Source organism: Nesoenas mayeri (assembly GCF_963082525.1).
Source record: "Nesoenas mayeri genome assembly, chromosome: 4".
Taxonomy (NCBI): Eukaryota; Metazoa; Chordata; class Aves; order Columbiformes; family Columbidae; genus Nesoenas; species Nesoenas mayeri.
This window is the reverse complement of record NC_137540.1, coordinates 56375422-56400072: the sequence shown is the minus strand read 5'-3', so window position 1 is coordinate 56400072 and position 24651 is coordinate 56375422. Positions and strand designations below refer to the sequence as shown.

At 34.4% G+C, this 24651-nt stretch overlaps 1 protein-coding gene across 3 annotated transcripts in view; it reads left to right on the top strand.

Annotated features, from left to right (window-relative positions):
• Positions 1-24651, top strand: part of PCDH7 (protocadherin 7) — a gene marked incomplete at its 5' end in the record, with an annotated part of 258888 nt that overhangs the window by 118758 nt on the left and 115479 nt on the right. For all 3 annotated transcript variants that reach the window (XM_080344293.1, XM_080344292.1, XM_080344291.1), the window contains one exon: positions 9585-9801. In XM_080344293.1, the coding sequence (XP_080200419.1) occupies positions 9585-9801 (217 nt within the window). The remainder of the gene's footprint in view (positions 1-9584; positions 9802-24651) is intronic.

The following is a 24651-nucleotide window of genomic DNA, read 5'->3' as shown; positions in this document are numbered from 1 at the left end:
TTTAATAACATCTTAATATTTTGAACTTTTTTGGAATTGATAAAAAGCATCAGAGTGAGTATCTTGAATTACAGTCACAGCATTAAACACATTCTTAGATGGATATTTGAGTGCATAATAAGAATGAATTTGGCTGTCTGAAAAGAATGCAGACTACTTTTAATCATCTTTCAATCACAGCACACTTCTGCGGGCCTGTGGTTTCTTCCAGGAAATCCATCGGGCTGTTTTCTTCTCATGACCTTGAAAGTTACCCATCTGGTCAAACTCCAGTTTGTGAACTCTGTTTAGAACTTTCTTGAGTGTCAAACAGTGTATTCATGGACAATGTTCATAAAGTTCTTATGATCAAAAATATCTGTAAACATATGATGTACAGGGGTGACTACGTAGTGACTACTGAAAATGTAGGGTTTAGCAAATTGTAATTTGAACTCATTCTTCATCAACCACATGACATATGGTATAATAAATCCTTTCTTTCCTGTCATATTTATAAGAGATGTACAAAGAAAACCAGCCATTTATTAAACCTAGAGCATTTTTCTTTCTACTACCTTATTTTCAGAATGCTGTAAACAGACTAAAGGAACATGAGCTCAAGCAAATACACACACCTGATAACCAAAATTCATGTATCTTTCTCACAAACAAAAAGTACCAATCTGAGGAAATATCCATGAATATTTGCCACAGTCGAGCTGTGCTGAAAAGATCTTGGAAGGGACTGGAGCAAATGATCTGAATCATTTGAAAGGGAATCTTTGCGCCAATCTGTAGTTGCCATCATTGAAATGCATGCTACATTCATCAACAGGAGAAAGTATTTTTTCATATTCAATATATTGTTGCACAATGATGGTTATCACACCTGAAGACATACACTTTTAACTTTGTTAAACTGGTGATGGAATGTTACATGTGTAGCTATATTTTTAATTGAGGAAGTATTCTTTTTTATGCTAACCGGTTCGAGAATACTTCAACTACCTTGACTAAAAAAGCCTGTCTATAGTAAGGTTCTGCTTATGAAAATAGATCTATAAAGTTTTAACTATGAACACTTTAACTGAGTTTAACTACTTTTATTACAAGCCCTGCTTTTCTGTTTGTATTCTACAGTATTTTATGCATAATAATTTGATTTTTCTTCAGATATTTAACTTCTTTAATGATTTTTTAATGTATATTATGAAAATCTTTTTAGTGGCTAACTAACTTTTCGGGTCAAAATATGAAGTGAAAAATAAAAGTGATTTTGATTTGGAATGCAAAAGTGAAAATGAAACTTCACATGTGGAAACCAAGTCCTAGGACAGTAAAAGTAGGTATATCCAGGAAGTTAGCAGAGTCCCCACTGTTGTTTTCTAGGCAATCATCTCACTGTCCTCTTCAAAAACCATGCTTTTAATATTAATTGGCTGGAGCATGTATCAACAAACACATGCCAGGATTATTTTTATTAGAATATAGAAGTTAAAATTTGTTTCCGTATTATTTCACCTCTAGACTTCTGAAGAAAAAAATAATCAAACCACAAACAAACATGTTTTTCTGTGACATTACACTGTTTTCTCATTCAGTAATGATTGTATAAAAAGTTGATGGTAGCAATCAATTCCACAGATAAATATTCCACTATTTCTCCTGAGGCTGTACAGGTAAATAAATAAGAATAAATAAATAAATAAATCATTAAAAAGTAAAAACCCCCACATCTTTGGCATGAGTTTTAATTATAGAAGGTGGCTGTATAGATAATTAGTCGTGGAGTATAGTTCTGGACATGGACCTCATTTGTTATTTTGTCTGTAACTACCTTTTTATCAGTTTCTTCTTCAATTACCTCTTTTAAATATTCTTCCAACAATCTATTTGTTACAATGAAAGTGTACAAGTGTACGTAACCCTCATTAAAATTAAATAATGGAACAAATTGTATTTTTATGTTCATTCATGCCTCTTTTTCTCCCATCCAATCTATAGTTCCTTTACAAATATCTAATTTCTGAATAAAATGAACCATTTTTCCTTTCAAGACCTTGTATTTTGAGCCTGTGGCATGTTTATTATTATAACTTGCACAGCTAGTGATTACCAATAATTGCAATTGTTTCATCTAACTCGAATGATCTAAAAGTTATGTAGCTAATATAAATTCCTCAATATTTACTGAATAATATTTCCATACCAATTAACTATCTTCCTAGATGGGACACATTTCTATAGTTCTGTCCTTCACTTTCTGTAGAGAAGTGTAGTTGACTGTCTCAGATTTTATGCCTGAGATTTACTTGTTCAATTTATACAAAATATGTCAACCCTTCAAAAATCACTATGCCTTTAAGAAATTTAAGTTTAGAGAATAATTTGGACACCCTAGATGAATGAATAGTAAACAAACACTGACAACTATATGATGCATAAAAATAATATAAAATACTGAGTATATTACCTAATTTTGGAAGACTTTTCAGCTACAGATTTTGGAAAATATGTCATCGATACAGTTTAGTAACCAATTAAAAAAATCCTTATTCCTAATCACTCACAAAATGCATGAATATCTGTGTTTGCATATCTGCCCTATTAGACTTGAAGTGCCTGGTTTATGTATTCATATACATTTAGAATTTCATCCTTTTTTCCAAGAGTTATTGCTGAATTTTCCTAAAATGTGATGCTGTGACTCTCCCTGTTCATGTGGGGCTAGAGTCTTCTCTTGTGAACAGCTACTAGAAAGAAAATATTCTTAAAGGTATTAATAGTTAACCTTCTTAACTATGCCAGTAGATAAGGTCAAGCAAAAGATGAGACTTAAGACCCAAAGAATTCCACTTAGATGCAGTGTATGTATTAATAATTCAAAACTTTATTGATGGTTATTTTTTCTCTTTTTATCTAATGAGTTCTATACCAAATACTGTGGTCTGTTAGCAATACAGTAAAAAATGTTTTTTTAAGAAAATTGAATGAAACGTGATAAAATTCTTATTTCATGTTAGATTTGTTCTTGAGAAGACAAATTGCTACTTCATCCACTTCTTTCTTGTTGTAGAAAAATAAGAGAGCACTTCAGGGTCATAGATGCTTCATTCTCATAACTCTCAAACAAAGGGATACTGAAGTGATAACAAAAGTATCTATTTGTGACCAGGCAAAAGAGTATAATACAATTATTTTGACCATCTCTGCTACAGATTCTCATTTATTCTTGGTTCCTTTATGCTCATCTTTCAATAGCTATCAAGAAGAGCTATTGTGAAATGCTAAGAATATTGACTTCATTTAAAAGCCTTGTAGGTCTTGTTTAATTTTTCTAAGTGAACTTGTGTGTTTTATTTTGATATGAGGATTCTATCACAAAAGAGGATTGTGTCTTTGAGAAAGAGACCTTCTTCATATTATTGGTTACTTCTCTGATGATATTCACAGAAACAATAGGCACGTCTTTTATTTGTTTACTTGTAACAGAGACAAGAGTTATTAGGAATCTAAATGAACACAGGTGAATGAAAAGGAATTTGGGCTGCTCAGAAATCATTGTTGTGATTCAGAAAGGCAGATTTGGAAAACAGGGATGAGTGGATATTTGAGAAAAGCACTGAACTTAAAAGGAAAAATTTATGTTTGAATGTTACAGTAAAGATGCCCATAATGAAAAATGCATTATGAAATATTATCCCTGAATATCAAAGCTTAACATGTAGCCTTAGGCTTAAGCAAATAGATATTAGTGGATTTGTATTTCATATTCAAACAGAACAAACAAAATATGCTTCTGGTTCATGGCCAGGATCTCACTACTGCAACTAAAATTAATAAAAATTCTACTAAAATAAATGGAAATAATGATGAAGAGTCTTTATCTTCTGTGTGGAATTCTTACCTGATAGCTGAGACAATCACATTTCATCATGGTGATGCCTGCTACAAAGGTGTAATATCAGAATATTTTTTATTTTATTTATCATCTCCTTTTTAAAATTCCAATTGCTACTACTTTTTGCCAAATTTAAAATAAAAAGTTGATTATTCTTACTAGTGTGCTTCTTCTCTCTTCCCTTCCTGTTGTAACACTTGTCTCAGGTGTTTCAGTCTTCTCATTGAAAAATTATGCCTGTTTAATTTAACTTCCTGCCAATTTTTATTAGGCCACAATGATAGAAATTTAGAACATTAGAAATATGTGCTTTGAATAGGGGAAAGAGTTGTGTGGGCTGAAACTATTCATGCAGAACAGCAATTGTTCATTAATATTTTGTTTGTCTTCCAACAAGCTTCCAGCAATTAAGAATGAATAGAAAGAAAAGGATAATGACATGTTTTATCAAAATTCAAGTGCTAAAGAAACACTTTGAATTTATGTGATGAGATAATGTATCTCTTCTGCCTGTTTTTCAGATCTACCCTATACACATCTCAGAGTTGCTGTGTTAGTCTTATGACATTGATTGACTTTCTGAAGCTAACAGGAGTTATAATATTATTTAGATTTGACTCATCACCAGTGCTTTTTAAACTTTGGCACAAGCTAAAATACAGAAATTCCTTTCTGATGTAAGAAAACACCTTCTTTACTATGAGAGTGGTAGAACAGTGGAACAGGTGGCTCAGAGAGGCTGTGGAGTTTCCATTTCAGAAGCTATTAAAAAAAAGACTGATTACAGCCCTGGGCAAAGTTTCTAGGTGATGCTACTTAGAGGAGTTGGACTGAGTGATCTCCAGAGCTGGCTCTTGGGCCAGCTAGCCCAAGATATCCTGCTATCCAAGCAGGAAGTCATCTGGTTTGAGAGCCAAAAAAAAGTGAACCTTAGTTGCTGATCTTCCAGGGTTTTGGGTAATGCCCAAGCTAACGCTGAACAAGTTAGTAGAAATATTTAAATCAATATAGCTTGCTTTAGCTTGATATTCAGTTTGGGCTATTTTTTATGCTTCTCAACATATTATGTTGCTTCTTGGATTGAATTTTACAGTTGCTTTAAATGTTTTTAAAATTCTAATTATTTGAGGTGTAAGTGTTGTGACAGCAGGAAGGCTTGATATAATCTTGCTATTTTTATCCAAGTACTAAGTAATTAAGAGAGAAAATTGTTCTTCCTTGTTACACTTTAGTGCATCCACTTTGTATCCATAATCAATTGTGAGATCATTGGCTGAGAAAGAGTTGATGGTTACTACTCTAGTTCTCAATTAAATGTAAATAAAATTCACTCTTCTACCCCACCATTGTACAACAGTAGTTACAGAGTTGACATCACTTGCTATGGAGAAAACATGAAAACATAGAATCATTGAATGGTTTGGGTTGGAAAGGACCTTAAAGATCATCTAGTTCCAACCTCTATGCCATTGGCAGAGACAGCTTCTTCTAGGACAGGCTGCTCAAAGCCCCGTCCAACCTGGCCTTCAAGGGATGGGACATCCCACAGCTTCTCTGGGCAGCTTGTTCCTGTGCCTTACCACCCTCATGGTAAAGAATTTCTTCCTCATATCTAATCTAAATCTACCCTCTTTCATTATCTCTTGTCCTATCACTTGTAAAAAGTCCTTCTCCAGCTTTCTTGTAGGCTCCTTTAGGTACTGGAAGGCTGCTATGAGGTCTCCTTGCAGCCTTCTCTTCTCCAGGCTGAACACCTCCAACTCTCTCAGCCTTTCTTCATAGAAAAGGTGCTCCAGCCCTCTGATCATCTTCATGGCTCTCCTCTAGACTTGCTCCAACAGGTCCACATCCTTCTTATGTTGGGGGCCCCAGAGCTGAGCGCAGTACTCCAGGTGGGGGTCTCACATGAGTGGAGTAGAGGGGCAGAACCATCTCCCTCAACCTGGTGGCCACAATTCATTTGATGCAGCCCAGGATATGGTTGGCTTTCTGGGCTGCAATGGCACATTACATGCTCATGTTGAGCTTCTTGTCAACCAACACCCCCAAGTTCTTCTCCTTAGGGCTACTCTCAATCCATTCTTGGCCCAGTCTGTGTTTGTGCTTGAGGTTTCCCCCACCCATGTGCATGACCTTGCACTTGGCCTTGTTGAACTTAATGAGATTTGCCCAGGACCACCTCTGAAGCCTGTCAGGGTCCATCTAGAAGGCATCCCTTCCTTCCAGCCTTCCACGACTTGGTGTTGTTGGCAAACTTGCCATAACCATAAACTATATCAGGAAATACAATGTAAAACTAGAAATTTCAGGAAATGAAAGGAAAATCCCTAATATAATGGCAAAAAAGTGTCATGAGTAAGCCTCATGCAGCTATATGGATATATTGCTTTTCACCAAGTGTATCCAGGGTATGTACCTAATGCCAAGCTCTGAAATTAATGTTCTTCATGAATTGAAAGTATAACATGATTTTACTTTCTAGCTTGGATACGGAAGAATACAGAAATGGTCATTTACCTTTGGGGTATAATGCAAACGTGTATCTTTTCTCTGTGAACTGTTCATCTCTGTGATCAGATATAATTAGGAATAATTCCATATGCTGTTACTAGAAAATATTATATCAGTTATCCTAATTAAGCATTTTATAGTAAATCCATACTTTTGTGTTTTCAGCAGTTTTATCTCTAAGATGTCATAGTTTTTTTGGATCTAAAAAATAGGTACCATAATTAGTCTAGCCTCAGTTTTCAAAGTATATAAAAACTAATTCTCTTTTATGACTGATGGTTCTGCTATAACTATTTCCATGTTCACCCAGATTATTGTGTCTTAAGTATATGGTGTTTTACATATCAGAAAGGATAATATCAAAAAAGGAGACAGTAAACCACAGTGTGGATATTTTTTTTTCTGTACTTAAAATCTATTAAATTAATTAAAAACAGTTTTTTCTTAATGATGCAGGTAACAAACATGATCAGGATCTATTTCTTTTCATCAGAAAAACACAAACAATTTTGTTTTTCCATGAGCTGTGATGCATTCAAAATTTGCAATATACTTGCCTGAGAAGATCTGGTTTTCAGAAGTAGTGCAAAACAGAGGTCAGAAATGTGGTGTTTATACTGGAAGTAGAAATGTAAGAAATGCTGCAGAATAACAATTAACATGTTCATAATTCTTTTAGAGAAGATTTTGTCAGAATTATACCTTACTCATTGGTATTCTGTGGAACTGGCTGAATTGCCTCTACTGAACTGAATATTGTGTGTTAGTTTTGTGTCAGATAATTCCTACTCAGTACAGCATTTAATAAAAAAAGAAAGATGAACACCTAGATCTGTTTAAAAACTTATCATTAATAACTTAGTAAAGGCACATTGAAGTTATTTTAGTTTAGAGGATGAATAATGATATTTATAGGGATTTTTAGCCTTAGTTATAATCTGTACTAGACTGGTGAAACCTTAATTTCTACTTGCAAGTAGTCTTAAGTGATCTGAGAACAGTCATATTGGAAAGAAACAACAGAACCTGTTTACAAGATATGAAATATTGTCTTTGTTTGACATCTTTCTATATACTTAGAAGTCCATGTCTGGAAAACACATGAAGGGAAATCACTGCTTCCATAAGCTAAAAAAAGAGACAAAATAAAATTGGTTGCTTACATCTAAAACCATAGCTTAGATAAAGACATTTTGCCTTTCTTAACATTTATTTTGTTATTTCTCTGAGGCAGTGAAAGCATGTGCAGATTACCCATAACACAGTGCACAAGCTATTATTGAAATATGAAATAACAGTATAAATGATGCAGATGATTTGCAGGACAGACTACTGCAAACAGGCTTTATCCTTCCTGCATGATTCAGAATCAGCAGGAGAGCTTTAAGAATTTCTGTGCAGTTCAACAATGATATTCCTTCTGAATACTCCTGGAAGAGAAAGATCGTACTCAGCATCTGTGGGGAAAAGATATTGAAATTGTATGTTGTAGATATAGGGTCTTAGCACTTCTAATGCTCCTCTATGCTTTCTACTACTTCCACATTAGCAAAAGGAGCAGCAACTCTAAACCATTTTTAATGTGCTCTTTTAATGTTCATTATTTGTGCTCTCCATTCCATTGTTTTGCTCCTCTATTCTCCTTGCATTTGATATGAAAAAAAGCTCTAAATTAAATTGGTGCAAAACTACTTTACAGCTGAAGTATAGAAGTAAACTTCAAGAGGTCTAAAAATCACTATGATAATACCTTAACTCTTCCCTTAGAATTTGTTTCATATTTCTAACAGCACCTACATTTATAAAATTTTGATCTACTCGTACCAGTAAGACTTAGTGTTATATTTGTAGTCCCACTGATTTATCATCATCATTGAATATCTTTATATCTTCAAAACCTTGTATCCTCAAAAAAAAAAAAAAAGTAACATTTATAACTGAACCTCCATCCACTCCTTGTAAACCTAATGTGGACTTCCGTTCTTCAGGGATTGTGTAAGTGGTTGTGGTTGCAGTTTCCTACCTTCTGACCCGCGTAAATGCTTCCACCCTATAGTGACCAGAGGTGCCAGTGGGAGTGATATGTGCTTGTGTCTCATTCTAATATAGGGCTTGAAACACACTTGAATCCAAAGATGGGCAGCATTCTCAGACCTCACATTTTAAATATGGGAAAGTCTGCATTGTGTCTTATAAAATGGATCTATTGGTGTTTGGTTCAGAAGGTCCTTTTTAGAACATCAGATATTTCTCTGTGGTTTTCTAGCCTTGCAAACATTAAGTTACTTCATATATATCATTAAATTATTTGAAATGTATTGTTACTGCTTGAGTGTAGTTCTAATTGTTGGAGGATCCCCTAGCTTCTTCCTGAAAAGCCCACCTGCCCTCAGTGTCCTCTGAAATGTGAAGGCTTGACTCTCCCACTTCCTGGGATGCTCACTGATGCCAGGGTTCAGCATGTAGGCTTCCCCAGCAACAGTAATATCTGTCATTTTGAATGAATACAAATCTCTAACAATCTATGTTTGTACAGTCCCAGTGGAAACATGTGGTGTCAGCTGTGCTTGCAGTAGTTTAAAGGCTTTATTAAGTCAGCTGGCAGCACACCCTGTCTCCAGGCACTGAATTTTATGGCAAAGGAGCTAAGAGACTGAACCCTTTTTTTTTTTTCCCTTTTTTTTTTTTTTTTTTTCTTTCCTTTCTTATTCCAACTAGGTTTCAAAACCACAGGAAGTGATTTTATAAAAAGACTTATGGGTGTTATGTTATGTTGTTGATACCCGCAATATAGTTTACAGGTGAGCATTTATACCTACCCACACGGTCTTACACATACACACACACAAACACACACACACACACACAGAGTCAAGTACCTTTATGCAGTCTGATATAAACTCCATTTGAATTAACACTATTGAGTAAAAGAGGAACTATACTGTATTTATAAATAATTTTAAGACAGTTTTCTTATATACCAATTTGAAAGGAGGATATGAAAAACTGCGGGAACTGCAGATAATCTGTCCAGTGGCCTTTTAAGGACTGTACCTGCTGTTTGCTTTAATTTAGAGAAAATTGTTTAAATGGTAAATGTTAAAATATAAGTTTGCTTAAGTCATGTTTTGAGAATCAGTTGTTCAAAGATGGAACTTTTCAGTGACATTCAGAATCTTTTCTCTTGCAGCCATTTCGTAGAGTGACGTTTTCTGTTGTGAGTCAGCCTCAGGACCCACATCAAGGGTCATTGCAGAGTTGCTATGACAGCGGTCTGGAGGAGTCAGAAACACCAAGCAGTAAGAGTTCATCAGGGCCAAGACTGGGTGCCCTTCCACTCCCAGAGGACAACTACGAAAGGACTACGCCGGATGGCAGTGTTGGTGAGGCAGAGCATATGGAAAATGGTAGGGGCAAACACGACATTCACACACATAATCTCACTAGCAAGTGATACTAAGTAGACTTTTGAAAGGTCAGTCCAAAAACTCAAATAAATATATTAAATAGCTAAAATTGTAATTATTTTAAAGTTTAAAGTTTTTTAAAATGCAGATATACAAAATAATGGAACATAACAGTAGTAATAAAAACAGTGCTTTATTTTCTTTACATGATTTAAAAACTATACTGCAGAAGCAGTTAAAACATTGAAAAAAACACCAGTTGAGGGCTGGGGAGATGGTAATTGAATTAAATTCCATACTTTTAATTTTAGGTAAAAGTCTGTAAAGGACCTGTATGCTCTTTTTCTTCCATTTTTGGTTCAACAACTACTTAGGAAATTTCCCAGAATGTAACACGTATGGCATCAGCAAAAGAAAGTAGGTTTAAAAACCCCACTCTAGCAAATTTCCTTTTCCACAAAAACATTATGTAGACTGTTTTCAAAACAACACTGAGTGTCATGTCCATTCTTCATTATTTAGAAAAGAACATTACTTTCCTTTTCTTCACACTTTATTTTGTACAATACTTTTAGAACGTCTGATTTAAATTCAAGGTTTATTTATACAGAGGGAAAAATGCTGAATCTTTATTTATTCTATAGTAATTCTCCAGCTATTACAAAATAAAGTGAATTTAAATCTCAGCTTTTGTTTTCCTTTCCATCTAAAACTATTCAGAATTTTTTTAAAAATTCAGTTTGAAATGAATTTCATAAAACCTGAAGGTTTTCCTGTTCTCCACCTATTGGCTTTCATCTAAAATTTTATGAAGTCAGACACTGACTTCTTTGCCTTTACATTTGCCCACAAACAGTAAAATAAACTATTGTATGTCAAAGTGTACAGATTTTTGATAGCAATTAAATAACGGGTTTGCTAATCCAATTTGAATTGCTGGGTATATACAAGAAGGGTGTTGTTTTTTTCTGTTATAGAATGAAAGAATAAGTTTGACTAAGTGCATGCTTTAGTTTTTCAGACCTTACAGCATGGAATGGTTGTTCTTGGGTTTTTGTCTTTGCTGAGATAGGCATGTTGACCCAATAAATGTTTACTATTTTCCATGGTAAGATGTTGCCCAATCTAGTATGTATGACTGAAGAATGGCTACAGCAGTTTACAGAAGCCTATAATATATATCCCAAGAACAAATGACTAATTGACCAAAAGGAAGATGGTATTATCCATCTGAAAATAAGGTATCTTAGGTAATGTATAAGTGTGTGTCACTATATTCTCCTTGGTTCTTTATATGAATATATGTCTTTACATTTCATTTTTCTGAGTGTGTGGTAGGGGAGAAAGTGATACTAGTATTACTAGAAAGATGTCAGAAAAAGATTTATAGACTTTACACCTAAATTGGGATGGTTATTTTATTGTTTGTTTTGTAGTGAGATTTTATGGTTGAGATAATGAAACTGAACAATTTTCTCATTCCCCTGGACATATAGCAGTGTAGTAAAGTGCTAAACATTAAATTCTGAGTTCAGAAAGCATACTAACATGGAGTATGCCTGAACCATATTCGGAAAACTGGAGAGCCACATTTGAAGATTATTTTTAATATATTCATTATCCAGTGAAAATCATCACACTTACTGAGTGTAATTGAAAATGGAGAGTACTTGGGCAGTGCCAAAAATTAAAGCATACCGGTTTATTTAAGTTTTTGTGCTAATGCAAAAAGTGGTATTGCATTCTAATAATTGACATATTTTAGATATTATTTTGATTTTTTGAAAGATGATAAACTATATCTGGTAAGATGAATCTGTTTGATTCACTTTTAAAAATAGTATTGTATAGCTAGAATAGATAGAAACATAGAGCTGGACAAATACATTATTCCGCGAATAAGTGAACAAAACCAAAATTATCATGAAGAAACTAATTGCATGGCAGGACTTGCATATAGTAATCAGGAGTTCCTTCTCCTTTAAAAACCATTGAACTGAGACCTTTGAAAGGTGGGTGACATTGTGGTGAAAATTATATTCTACAGATTTTTGGATTTTACTGTCACATTTTAAAAATAAGATTTCAACAGTGACATGTCATCTGCCTCCAGAAATTTTTGTTAACATTAATCTATAAATAATGACAGAACAGGATGGAATGTACTTTTATTCCTTCATATAAGCAATATCTGACATTTGAGTGAGAGTTTTCAGCAATCTGATTCTGAAGTCCACTTGTATTTTAACTATTTTAAGTATAATTGTGTTGTTCAAATTCTAATAATATAATCTGCAATATTAATGGATCATTCTGATAGAAATAGAATTGGAATTGAAATCTGTCAACTGTTCATTTGTCACATTTAATTGGAATTTAGGTTATCTTCAGTGTTTAACTTGGTTAAGTTTTAATCAGAATTTATACTGGATTTTCATGCAGATTTTCCATGGAAACAGAACTTTGGAAGCATAGTTATTAATTATTATTACTTCAAATATTTACCATTTAATTTTACTTGGTGTGAAACAATGCAGTTATAACTAATTGCTTTGGATTGCCTTTCATTTTTAAAGTTTGAAATGATAATTTTCAGCACAGTATCTTAAATCCTCTGATATATTTGGTACTTTTTTTTTTTTTTTTTTTTTTTTTTGCAAACTAAGGTGACTAGGGAAAGCAAGTAATTTTTACAGCTAAAACAAATGTGAGAAGGCTGAGTTCACAGTAAAAGTAAATAGGAAATTTAACTTTCTGTTTGCTGTTAAGAGGTGTCCTCCTTTTTTTCTCAGGCAAGGATAAAATGCTGGAAAGAAAAAAAAAAAAGGGTAAGGGGGATGGTTTTCTTATAATATGCTGTACTATACCTACCAGCCTACATGACTGTCAGATGTAGGTTGAAGTTTTGTTCTGATGATTAGCTGTGGTGTCAGATGCAGGAGAAAAAAAAAAAAAAAGGGGGTGGGGGGAAGAAAAAAAGAAATGTTAGCAGATTGACTGTGAAAATTCAGTATGCAAAGATCTTTTTAATTAGTAAAATCTGCAGAACCAGAAGTAACTTCTGAGTTAATTTATCCCCTGCCCTTGGAGCTTTCCTTACAAGGAAATTCTGCTCATATGTGCAGCTTTCTCTAATTTTGCTGTTAGAATGGAAGTGTCTTAATGTAAATTACACAATAATTTTCTCGAGAACATTTTTATTACTTTGGTATTTGCATATCAAGGGTAAAGACATTACCATGGTAAATGAGTTTCTTGATCTTTCAGTCATAGCTTTCTGTTTTTTACTATGTCTAATAACATATCTCTCAGAAGAAAGTTAAAAAAAAGTTCCTGCAGGAGATACTTCCAGAGTTACCTATCCTCCTAAGAGTTAACAGTCAGCATGGGCTCTAAATTATTATTTTCTAAATAATAATAATAGCAATAATAAAAGACCTAATTTATCACAAATCTTTAACCTTCTTCAAGTTACTGGCCTGAAGGATATATTTCAATGGGAAATTCCTCTGAAGGCTACATTTTTTTTCTTTTATTTAACAGTTTCAGTGACTGTTCCTTTTATCATTATGAGAAAGAACATGGAATTATTCCATGTTACTTTTACAATATTGTGGATTGTTATGTTTTCTTATAATTTATCTTTCCTATAAACTATGTATTCCTAGGTTTTTCAGTCTTTAATCATCATGTACCTGTTACTTTTTTATTTCCATGAACTTCTGTTTCTACCGATGTAGGTAGGCATAGCTGGAGGTGTATTTTAACCATTTGAGGAATGGACAATATGGCCTTTTCATATTAATTCCTATGTTATTAACTGCACATGTGATGTGTAAGAAGACCTTTTGTTGTTCTGTTTCATGTCCATTCTCCTAGTTCTGTCAGCTTACTCTCATTTTTGTTGCAGCCTTCTTAGAAATATCTCATTATGTTCAATTTTTTTCAGATTTCTCTATACTTACTGTTTATTTATATGTATAGTGGCCTAATAAGTTTTATTGTTTTATTTTAGCTAGAATACCTATAGTGGTGAAACAGCAGCACTGTACATTTTGGCTCACGTGTTCTTCCCTGGAGATTTGTTTCCATACAGTCATAGGTAGACTGTTAGGCACACCTGTGATACCTGTGTTAAAGCTAGCCCAGGTATTCCTACATGAACATATATTTGGTCTGCAGCCAAGTATTTTAGGTTAGGCAATGTTTCAGTATCAAAATGTAAGGGTTGGAGAAGAGCAGTCATAACTGTGAAAAAAGGAAAATAAGGGAATGGTTTACATCTTCCATTTTAACAGGGAGATATGGAGTAAAGAAAGATTAAGTGACATGTCTGAAGTCAGAGTAAGTAAGAGGCAGAGCCTGAAAAGGAGCTCAGTATATTTGTAATTCAGTTACTTGATTTCCGCAAAGAAATTAGTAGTTAAATTCCACTCTGGCTGACACACAAACTAAAAGGAAAGGAGGAGAAATGCATTATTTCAGTTCATACAGTCTGGTAATACGCTGTGTTCCCAATGACCATTTCAGATTTAGACCATGAGTGTCAAAGTTCCACTGTGAGTCTAGGGAAGGGGTTCGTGGAATGTGAGATGATGTTTTGAAAATGTGAAATGAATTTTGACAATTAATAAATGTAATTAATTTTATCTATAAGAGCATTATCTCACTTTTTACTTCTAAGAGAGAATATTAACCTGTTCTCTGGACTAAAATGTTAATAAAATTTAAAAAGAGTCCATTAGTTTACAGAATCTATGTTTACAGAATCCATTTCCCTTTGCAGTGCAAATAACACAGGTTAATGTTCTTGAAGACTTAAATGGCCTTGTTGTAAACGTTACAAACCAGACATTCATTGACTTATTCCACAGAATTATTGTACTTTTGCAGTTGCCATTATTTTCAGATGTTCTGTTCTCTTAAATTCAGGTCCTAAAATTGCATGTGAATAATTTAGTTTTTAAAACTGTGTCCTGACAATGTTAATGTAAGTAGTCCATCTGAGAGTTTTAGTCATTAAAGGTTTTCAATGTAGCAATTACATGCTTATAGTTCCTTTTTTCATTTGTTTCTCCTTACAATGCTACTGCATCCACTTTTTCTTAAATGTTCCCCTTCATGCATGAACCCAAAATACCAGAAAGTGCTGCACGAATTACTATATAATGCATATATATAAGAATTCTTATCCTTGTTGCTGATAAATCCTAACCTACAATTAGGCACACAATGAACTCAGAATTCTGTAAACCTAGCAACTTATATGGATAAGGTTCTGGAACACATACATATTCACTGATGGATTATGTCTTAAGCAAGTTTACTTTAATAATGGAGCATTCTGATAAGATCTGTAAAAAGGCATATTATAAGAGGAAAATAAAACCAGTTTCTGAGACAAAAGACACACTGTGCAGGGATCCCTGTGATACTAGTGTAGTCTTACGTAAGGCAACTGAACCTGGCTGGGAAGAACATTGGCTGTTTTCCTTCTTGGATTTTTTCTTTTTTAATATTTTTCCACGTGCCTTTAGATGACCTTACCCCATATGTTTGTGAGTTCTTTTAGCAGAGGAATATAAGGTTTCATAGCTTATATACACAGTAATATTTTAAGTTTCAAAACTAGATGGTATTTTTTCTTTAAGAGTTATTTGAAATGTTATTCATGTATTCTTACAATAGAAATGAGGGAGTTGTACTTTGATTGTGTTACAAATTCCTAATGCTGATATATATTTTTACTTTATTAGGCTAATAACATCCTGCAGAAGGATGAGCAATTATTTTAGATTGTGCATTATATGACATTGCACTAAGGCTTATTCTATCTTATCTTCTATTCGATGTTTACATTGTGCTTCAAATGCATTATGCAAAGGATCAAATATGTGGCAACTATGAGCAGAAATAACGCTCGCTGAAGCCACCAGAATAGTATATTGTTTATCTCCTCTCTCTTTACCTTTTTATTTTCCAAAACTCTCCAGAGAAATATCAACAACTTCTGCATGTTATCTATTAATGAAATATACCTGAGTATTGCTGTGAATTGTTTTCATCTTGATCAGGATTTTGGCAGCTCAGAGAACATATGCTTGATCTGCTGGAATCAAAGAAAGAATGCATATTTTGGCATTGGAAATCCACCCCTACACAATGATAATTATTCAGCTTTTTTTCTGATTTCCTGAATACCATTGTTATTTCTCTTGCTATTCTCTGTTGCTTTCCCATTGTATGTGCTCTAATTCCTTTTGTGCTTCATAGTGAAGAACAACATATGGCTCTTTTTCTTAGGATAAGAAAATATAAGATTGCTTCCTCCACTCCTGATTTTAATATCCCGCTCTTAAAAAATAAAATACATACAGCTATATTGTTCATCACTCGTAAAAGCAGTATGTTGAGATCAGGCAACTTGAACTGCCATTTACTAGAAATTAGTTTTCTTTTATTACCTTTAGAGAAGGAAGTCCATGTTTACATTCCATCAGCTTTTAATCAATAATTTGAAAATGGAGAAAGACTTTGGATTCTTAAAGAATCATTCCTGCAGTTATATCTGCTAGGCTGAAGCAGTGGGGGAGGGGCTTATATGTGCATGTGGGTGTGCACACATGTACACATCTTGGTGAGTCAGTCCGTACTGCAAATACTCGTGAGATCTAGACAGTTGCACTTACATAACCTTCCTCATCTATGAATTTTAAATCAATTCACTGAGGTGGATATGAAAGAACGTACTAAAAGGAAAAGTGGAAAACTAAATCATCAAAAAGTGAAGTAGTATATCCAATGTCATGCTATGGATTGATCTTTCATTTGGTAATTGATCCAAACACTGCCCACCTCTCAAAAAATAATAATTTGGACACCAACTTACAGTTTGCATCAAGCTGTTGAGGGTTTTGCTATTGACTTAGTGGAGTTAGGCTTTTGTCCAAGTCCCCCGTGCCAGCTGCTAGCTCAGGCTGCCTCCCACTGATGCAGGCTGCAGAACTCCCTTTGATACTGTTGGATTCCTGAATGCAGACAGAGGACAAAATGCATTCCAAAATTTACAGACTCAAGAAAAAAGAGACATCTGGTTTATCAATGGAATATTTAGCAACCTTTGCCTTCACGGCAGCCACTTTCCTGGAAAAAATCTAATGCAGATAGTCAAACAGGAATTTATTTTACCACAGTTCACAGGAGCCCTTTCAGCATGCTCTATTTCCCCAGTTTTCTATTTGCATTTAATGACAGTTTCTTCAGTTTTTTGGACAACAGTAGTTCTTCCTGTCCCTTCTAATCTTCAACTATAATGAAGGTCCAAAATCAGTCCTTTACAGGGGTATTTCCTCTCCATTTCAGTGAAAAACATAAATTATTCTCTGTTGCTGATTCCCAACTACTGTTCAATTTACCTGTTAATAATATCTATTGCATCAAATGTCAATACTTTATTATATACTACTGATAGAAAATAGATTGTCTAAGTACTTTTGTCTTTCTCATAGAAGTTCTATGCTTTGGGTTTGATGTTTGAAAAGCTGGGGGAGTTTTGCCGATATGCACAAAAAGAGTGATGAAATTAAGAGAAGAAAATATATATTTTCCTTAAGTCCATTTTTTTAAAAAATATCTACTATGAATAATTGGTTCAGAACAAAAATCTGATTGTACTTTCAAAAAGGGTGTACTTGCACTGGAGGGAGAAGAGCATGTCTAATTGACCACACAGTTTAATCTAAAGGAATGATAACACTTACAAAAATCTGTTTGTAAAAATCTGCAAACAAATTCGAATCTCAAATGTAATAAACTGGCATGTGCCTGTCTATGTCATAAAACAATCTTTTAATATTAAAACTTTGAGTAAAAGTGGAGTAAGTGTATAAAGAACAGATAGATATTACCCTAAGTTATTGATATCTTCACTAGTTTCATAGGTTGTTGCATTTTCACATCTAAGTCAAGTCACTTCTTACAGTGTTGTCTTTTGTTTCTTTTTAAAATTATGTAATTTGTAATAGATTTCTAAAATGTAAGGTTCACTGTGACAAAATGTAGAAAAACATATAAAAAAATATTTAAAAACCTCAATCTTGCATTTCTTTTTACATCCAGAATTGCAATTTTTCTTTTTTTTTTCAGCCTATAGCTTATCTAAACAATTCAAAAAAGTTTCTTGAAGGTAATGTTTTTCTTTTGACTGCTGATGTGTGAATTCTGATAGTAAGTCTACTTATCTGGTTGCTACATAACTTAATTCTTCAGTCTAATCATGATCTAGAAAGGTTCATGGTCCTGGCAGTATTCCTGTGTGGCAATCTTCCACAGAGCTATTAATTCATCCTATGTATGGGAAACCCAGTCAATGTATAGGTCAGACCAAAGATCATCTGGTGACCAAAATAGGATGCTCAGGGAAAAATATGGCAGGGCAGATAAATTGATTCATCCTTCAAGTATTCTCCTATATCTTGACAGTTTGTGACTCAGATTCTTTGAGCCACATACAGATAATTTAATAACTTTTATGGATTCATATACACAAATTTGTCCAGTTTCCTTTAGAGGGTGTACACCTATTAATATCTCTTTTTCCTAATGAGGGGTTTTAAGTGATAGTGTGTTTCGTTAGTCTTGGATTGGACAAAGGAAAAATAAACTTGCTAGTCTGGCAGAGACCAGTAACTATGATTTTTCTAATCAGAATGTTTTGCTTTTACCCATAATGATTTTTGCTGTTGTCTCTGGAAGTATTTCTTTCGTATTTGATTTTGTTTCCTGAGAACAGCAAGTAATTTATACAGGAAACACAAATAAATAAATTCTGAAAACAAAAAACTGAAAAGAAGTATGTGTATTTATTATGAATTTTAGAAAATATTAATGTCAGGTTAGTATATAAAAATCTACAGAATCGTATTAAAAGCAATTAGAAGCCCCAGCATAATATGACATCTAGAGTACTGAAAATTCTATTTTATATGAGGTAGTTGCTTTCCAGAGAAAAGCAACAACTTCTTTCAGGATGAGAGATTTTAATGCCAGCATAATATAAATTCAGACATTGAAGTATTTCTGAATTTTGCTATAGTATCACCTATATATGCTTTTTTTTTCTTTTTTTTTTTTTTCCCTCAGCAACAACAAAGCATTCAATGTGAAGGTCAAATGGTTGAATATCTAGAAAAATAATCATGGCATATGCTAGAACATGACAAATATTAGATTTTTAAGAAATTAAGCAATTTATTAGGACAGTAATTTAAAATAAAATTTCAGAGGAGATTGACTTGTTTTGAGCAAGGAACAACAAAAGCAACAAAACCTCCACCACCACTAACAAAAAGATTTTAAACTCCAACATAATTTTTATGCAGAGACAAAAACAAAATCAAAGTCAACGTTTATTATGTGAGAAAATGTATTTTAATAAACTGCCTGTTACTATTATTTTTCTTGCTTTTTTTTTTTTGACTTTAGACTGTACTACTAAATTCTAATAATACTAATTATAAACCTTATATCGCAGTTAACATGATATTAGAAATAAATTCACATCAATGAGTGATCTATTCATGTTAAAAGAGTTGTCCATTCTCATATTGCTTTTAAGAATTATGGAAAGGACAAACACATCTCTCAGTAAATAATAATTAAAAAAATATATATATTTTTATACATCATTCAAATCTGTGCTTCTTTCTACAATATAAAATTATTGGAATTAAAACATGAGTGTAAATTTCTGTTTAGAAGATAGAAGAAGTAAAATGTAAAGACATTGAAGGAAGAACAGTGTTGATGGAGTTAGTTTATTTTGGTAGTTGCATGCTCTCTTGCAAACAAAAAAACGTGTCCATACCAGCTTTCCCAACTTGCTTGTTTTAACTTGTTTTTCCTATATCTAAAGAACAAATCAACCCTAAGGAGCCCTCCAGGGGCACTTGTTTTTTTACTAAGCAATCTGCATTATTTCATCAGTGAGGGAAGGAAAATCAAAGTGTATCATATCTAAAATTTCATGTGAAAAAGCCATAGGACAAGCTTTCACCAAAGTGTTGTTTGTTTTTTTTTTTTCCAATGGTTTTATGGCAGATTTATTTTCTTGATCCAAGGGTGTTTCTGCCTTTTTCTGGGATTGTAACAAAGCCATAAAGACCAATAGAGTCCATGGAGAAAATCTTGGAAATTGGCTTTTTAAATTAAGTCTCAGGAAACTAAAAAACATGCCTTGCTGTTCTCCTATCTTTAAACTGTTTCAGCTGCACCTTAGATTGTTTTCTTAGGTACGGTTATTTTGCTCATAACTAATCCATATGATCTTTGAAGAGGAGAATGGGGCAGTGCAATGTCATTTGCATTATCATGAGATGTTAAAGTAACTTCTATCAGCGGAATTTGACACTGCAAACTTTTATTATGAAGAGAATGCAAGGAGATCTGTGGTGTCAGGTAATAACAGAAACTTCTCCAGGTAGAAAATAGAAACTTGTTTGTTTTCTGTAACAGAATATTTGGGAAATAAATTTAAGTATGTATTGTATGTAACTTTATTAATGTCTTTCCATGTGTAATTCTATTAGCAGTTGCCCTCATTTCCTGCTACTGAAATACATAGTCTGTGCTAGCATTCTTTTTATATTCTGCCATGCATTGAAATAATACTATAGGGATTATTGTGACATGCCAGTAGATTTGACAGTTCTGGAAATGTGTTTGTTTCTGCTTTCTTATACAGAGCCACAGCTCAAGTACATGAGAGAGCAATGACATAGTTAACTTCAGTTGTTTTCTAGGTTTCTAGTGCTTTTCAGAGGCAGGGCGGTTACAGGAGTAACAAAACAGGAAGGCAAAACAGGAGTAAACAGGAGTGACATTATTACATATGCTGATTTTTAAAATGCAAGCAATCTAAGTATTTTAGTTATGTTTGAGGATGTCTGATTTAATGCCCCATAGCATGATTAAGATACTGTATTTAATGCAGTTTCATTAATCAGTTATGATGTTTTTTTGGGAAAAAAAAGAAGTGAGCAAAGATAGTAAAAATCGAATCTTCTGTTTAAAAACACATACCAAAAGGTTTTATGCTTTCTGAAAGCTTGTAATAGCATGAGAATGGAACTTTTAAATGACATTGAAGGCATATAAGAAAATATTTTCACTGTCCTGGAGCACTGAAAAAATGGTGATTTATCTATTTGGCAATATGCAAGGAACCTGTGCAGTGTAACTCACAAGTCCTACGGAACCTGCACTAATGATTCATCCTTTCTCAGATCCTGATGGTATGCAAAGGGCATGAGTAGAATTGATTTTTCTCACCCTTTGTTTCCACCTGTACTGGAAATGACCATATCTGCAGAGTTAAAGTTTGGGAAATAACAATGGCATAAGAAGCTGATGCATGGAGAGACGCTGGTGAAGCAAGATAGTCTGAGAGTCAAAGAAGAATACATACTAGATTTTATAAATGGCAATACAGAGGACAGGCTCTATACTGCCAGAATGCACTGTTCCTAACAAAGGATGTTCCTTAGAGGCATAGCTCACTTGCCAGGAGCATAGATACAGAAACTTGAGACACACTCAGATCTAATCTCACAAATAGTAATGGGAGAATACAGAAAAACTCAGGATGCCCCCAAGGGTTCAGATAAGTGAATATTTTTCTCTTGCTTTTCTCTTCAAAAAAAACAATTGCCTTTAGCTTTTACCAGGTAGAGTCCCACATGCTATTGCTCATGATATGAATTTTAAATAGAAAAAAGTTTTCCAGAATATAAAGACTTCATCCTGAAGTTTCTTGATAAATGCAATCTTAACTGAGGAATTTAAGGTGGTTATAAAACTAAAATATTTTCTCTAATACAGCTCTTCTCTATCTTTTACTGTTGTTTTTTGTGTTACATATAACTGACTTTTAGAAGGTGCTTTTTTCAGAAGGGCCTAAGTAAACAAACTGTACTGACAAGACAAATTTGTTTATTACTGTGAAGAAAAATAGTAAAAGAATTGAATTAAGCTCAGGTTCATCGTGATAGAAAGTCATTACTCTAAGGTGGCAGTTAAGTGGCTTGTGTAAAATGAGTTAGCACTTGTAGAGTATTGCCTACTGCAAAGGTGCTTATGCCCCCAAAAGCATTAACAAGCATCCTGGTTGAGACTGTCAGCTAAGGAAAGAGGATAGCTAAAAACAGCTAAGGAAAAAGGATCTGACACAAAGCCCATTAGTTTTTGAATGGCAATGGCTGCCAAATGCCACCCTCTTGGCTGGATTTATATCACGGACAAAGTGTTCTGTCTGCTCACAACCTGACACTTCCCATCAGCACTAGCTTTATGTGGGAATAGAAAATCCATCCAGGATTGAATTTGAACAATAGAGTAAAATAGTTTTATTAAACGTAATAGTAGTAAAGGAGACTAGTCAGGACATAAGCCTCAAAACAGATTTGGTTCCTATATTTCCTAGCACTTCTATTAACCTAGTTTTAAATGTTCTTCAATGAAGGGACTCTTTCAAGTTCAGAACACCCCAATAGAGACTGGCTTTATAATGCTGTTACAGTTACAAATTCTGTCGTCTCCTAGAAAGTAATGGCATATTATAGTAGTGAAACTCAGGAGTGCTTGCATTCTATTAGCTGAAAATAAATTCAGTTGTTCTCTGCCAAGAAAGGGTGGGAAACAGAATGGAATAAACCATGTTTGTTTTTTTTTTTTCTAGTCTCAAGATTTTCAACTAATTCTGTGCTCCTGCAGAAAGAAACTTTTTTCCTGTATTTGACCATATTGGTTCACTAATTTCTCTCACAAATGTCTATTGAAATCATCTTGATCTGTGATTTTCCCAGTGCCTTGAATCCCTCATTAATAAATATTCCCGTCTTGTTCAAATTTATAAATATACATATATATGCATTTAAATGTATACAATGTAGTTTCCAAATGGGTCTTAAGAAGACAATCAAACATGAAGAAACCCAATGGAAAGTGTCCTTTTAAATGTTTGGGTTTTTTTTTCTGTGTTCACTGACATATTCTTGGAGAGCAGAGAATCCCTGTGTTATGCTTGATAATCTGGTCTCAAAATTTCCAATGCCTTGAGCAATGAGAAGGCTTTCTTGGACTTGCCTGCATCTTCTCTTTCACTACTGATCCCAAAGGCGTTACTCATTTAAAGCAGTTAAACCATAAAGTCATTTACACAGTCTAAATCTTCATTATTCTTATCTTTCCACATCTTACATAGGACTAAAATTTCCTTAACACAATGCTATGAGTCACTACTGTAGTTCCCCAGGAACTATATATAATCTGCACAAGGGATAAAGTATTGAAGCCTACAGTATTTCTGAGATTCAGCTATAAGGAGATAGATAAAAACGGCATCCACACTACTATAGCAACTGTGTAAAGACGGGAATTACAACCCTTAGAAACAGCTAAATATAGTTCCATCCTTAAGGACCTCTATTTTGCAACTGCTCTTTGCTTAACTAACACTTTATACTGAGACATAGTGAAATCACTGCAAGTAGAATCTATTCAACAAGACAACCTATTATTTACAGGTTGTAGATCACTAGGTTGTAACTACTGCTATCAGTAGGTAAGTAGAATTGTAGGAAATATTTAAACCCTTATGCTTATTTGATTACAAACACTTTGGACCAAATACTAACTGCAAGCTGGAATACATTGTCTAAATCCTAAAAGTCTTGAGCTGCTCGCATATATAATAGAATGTCTCCAGAGTATGAGACTCAACAACCTCCTTGGGCAGCCTATTCCAGTGCTCTGTCACCCTCACTGAGAAGAAGTTTCTTCTCATATTAAAGTGGAACCTCTTGTGTTCCAGTTTGAATGCATTACCCCTTGTCCTAACATTGGTTGTCACCAAGAAGAGCCTGGCTCCATCCTTGTAACACTCACTCTTTATATATTTGAAAATATTAATAAGGTCACCCCTCAAGTCTCCTCTACTCCAAGCTAAAGAGACCCAGCTCCCTCAGCCTTTCCTTGTAAGGGAGATGTTCCACTCCCTTAATCATCTTTGCTGCCCTGTGCTGGACTCTCTCCAGCAGTTCCCTGTCCTTCTTGAACTCAGTGGCCCAGAACTGGACACAATATTCCAGGTATGGTCTCATGAGGGCAGAGTAGAGGGGAAGGAGAACCTCTCTTGACCTACTGACCACCTCCCTTCTAATACACTCCAGGATGCCATTGGCCTTCCTGGTCACAAGGGCACAATGCTGGCTTATGGTCATCCTGCTGTCCACCAGGACCCCCAGGTCCCTTTCCCCTACGCTGCTCTCTAATAGGTCATTCCCCAACTTATACTGGAACCTGGGGTTGTTCCTGTCCAGGTGCAATACTCTACACTTTCCTTTGTTATATTTCATTAAATTTTTCCCCACCCAACTCTCCAGCCTGTCCAGGTCTCGCTGGATGGTAGCACAGCCTTCTAGCGTGTCAGCCACTCCTTCCAGCTTGGTGTCATCAGCAAACTTGCTGATAGTACACTCTATTCCCTCATCCAAATCATCGATGAATATATTGAATAATACTGGCCCCAGTACTGACCCTTGAGGCACTGCACTAGATACAGGCCTCCAACTAGACTCTGCCCCATTGACCATGACTCTCTGGCTCTCAGTTTAGCTCTAAGGATGCTGTGGGAGACTGTGTCAAATGCTTACCGAAGTCAAGGTAGACCACATCCACCGCTCTACCATCAGTCATCCACCTTGTTATGTCCTCATAAAAGGTGATGAGGTTGTTCAAGCATGACTTCCCCTTGGTGAAGCCATGTGTCTATTGCAAAAGACCACTTGTATTGTT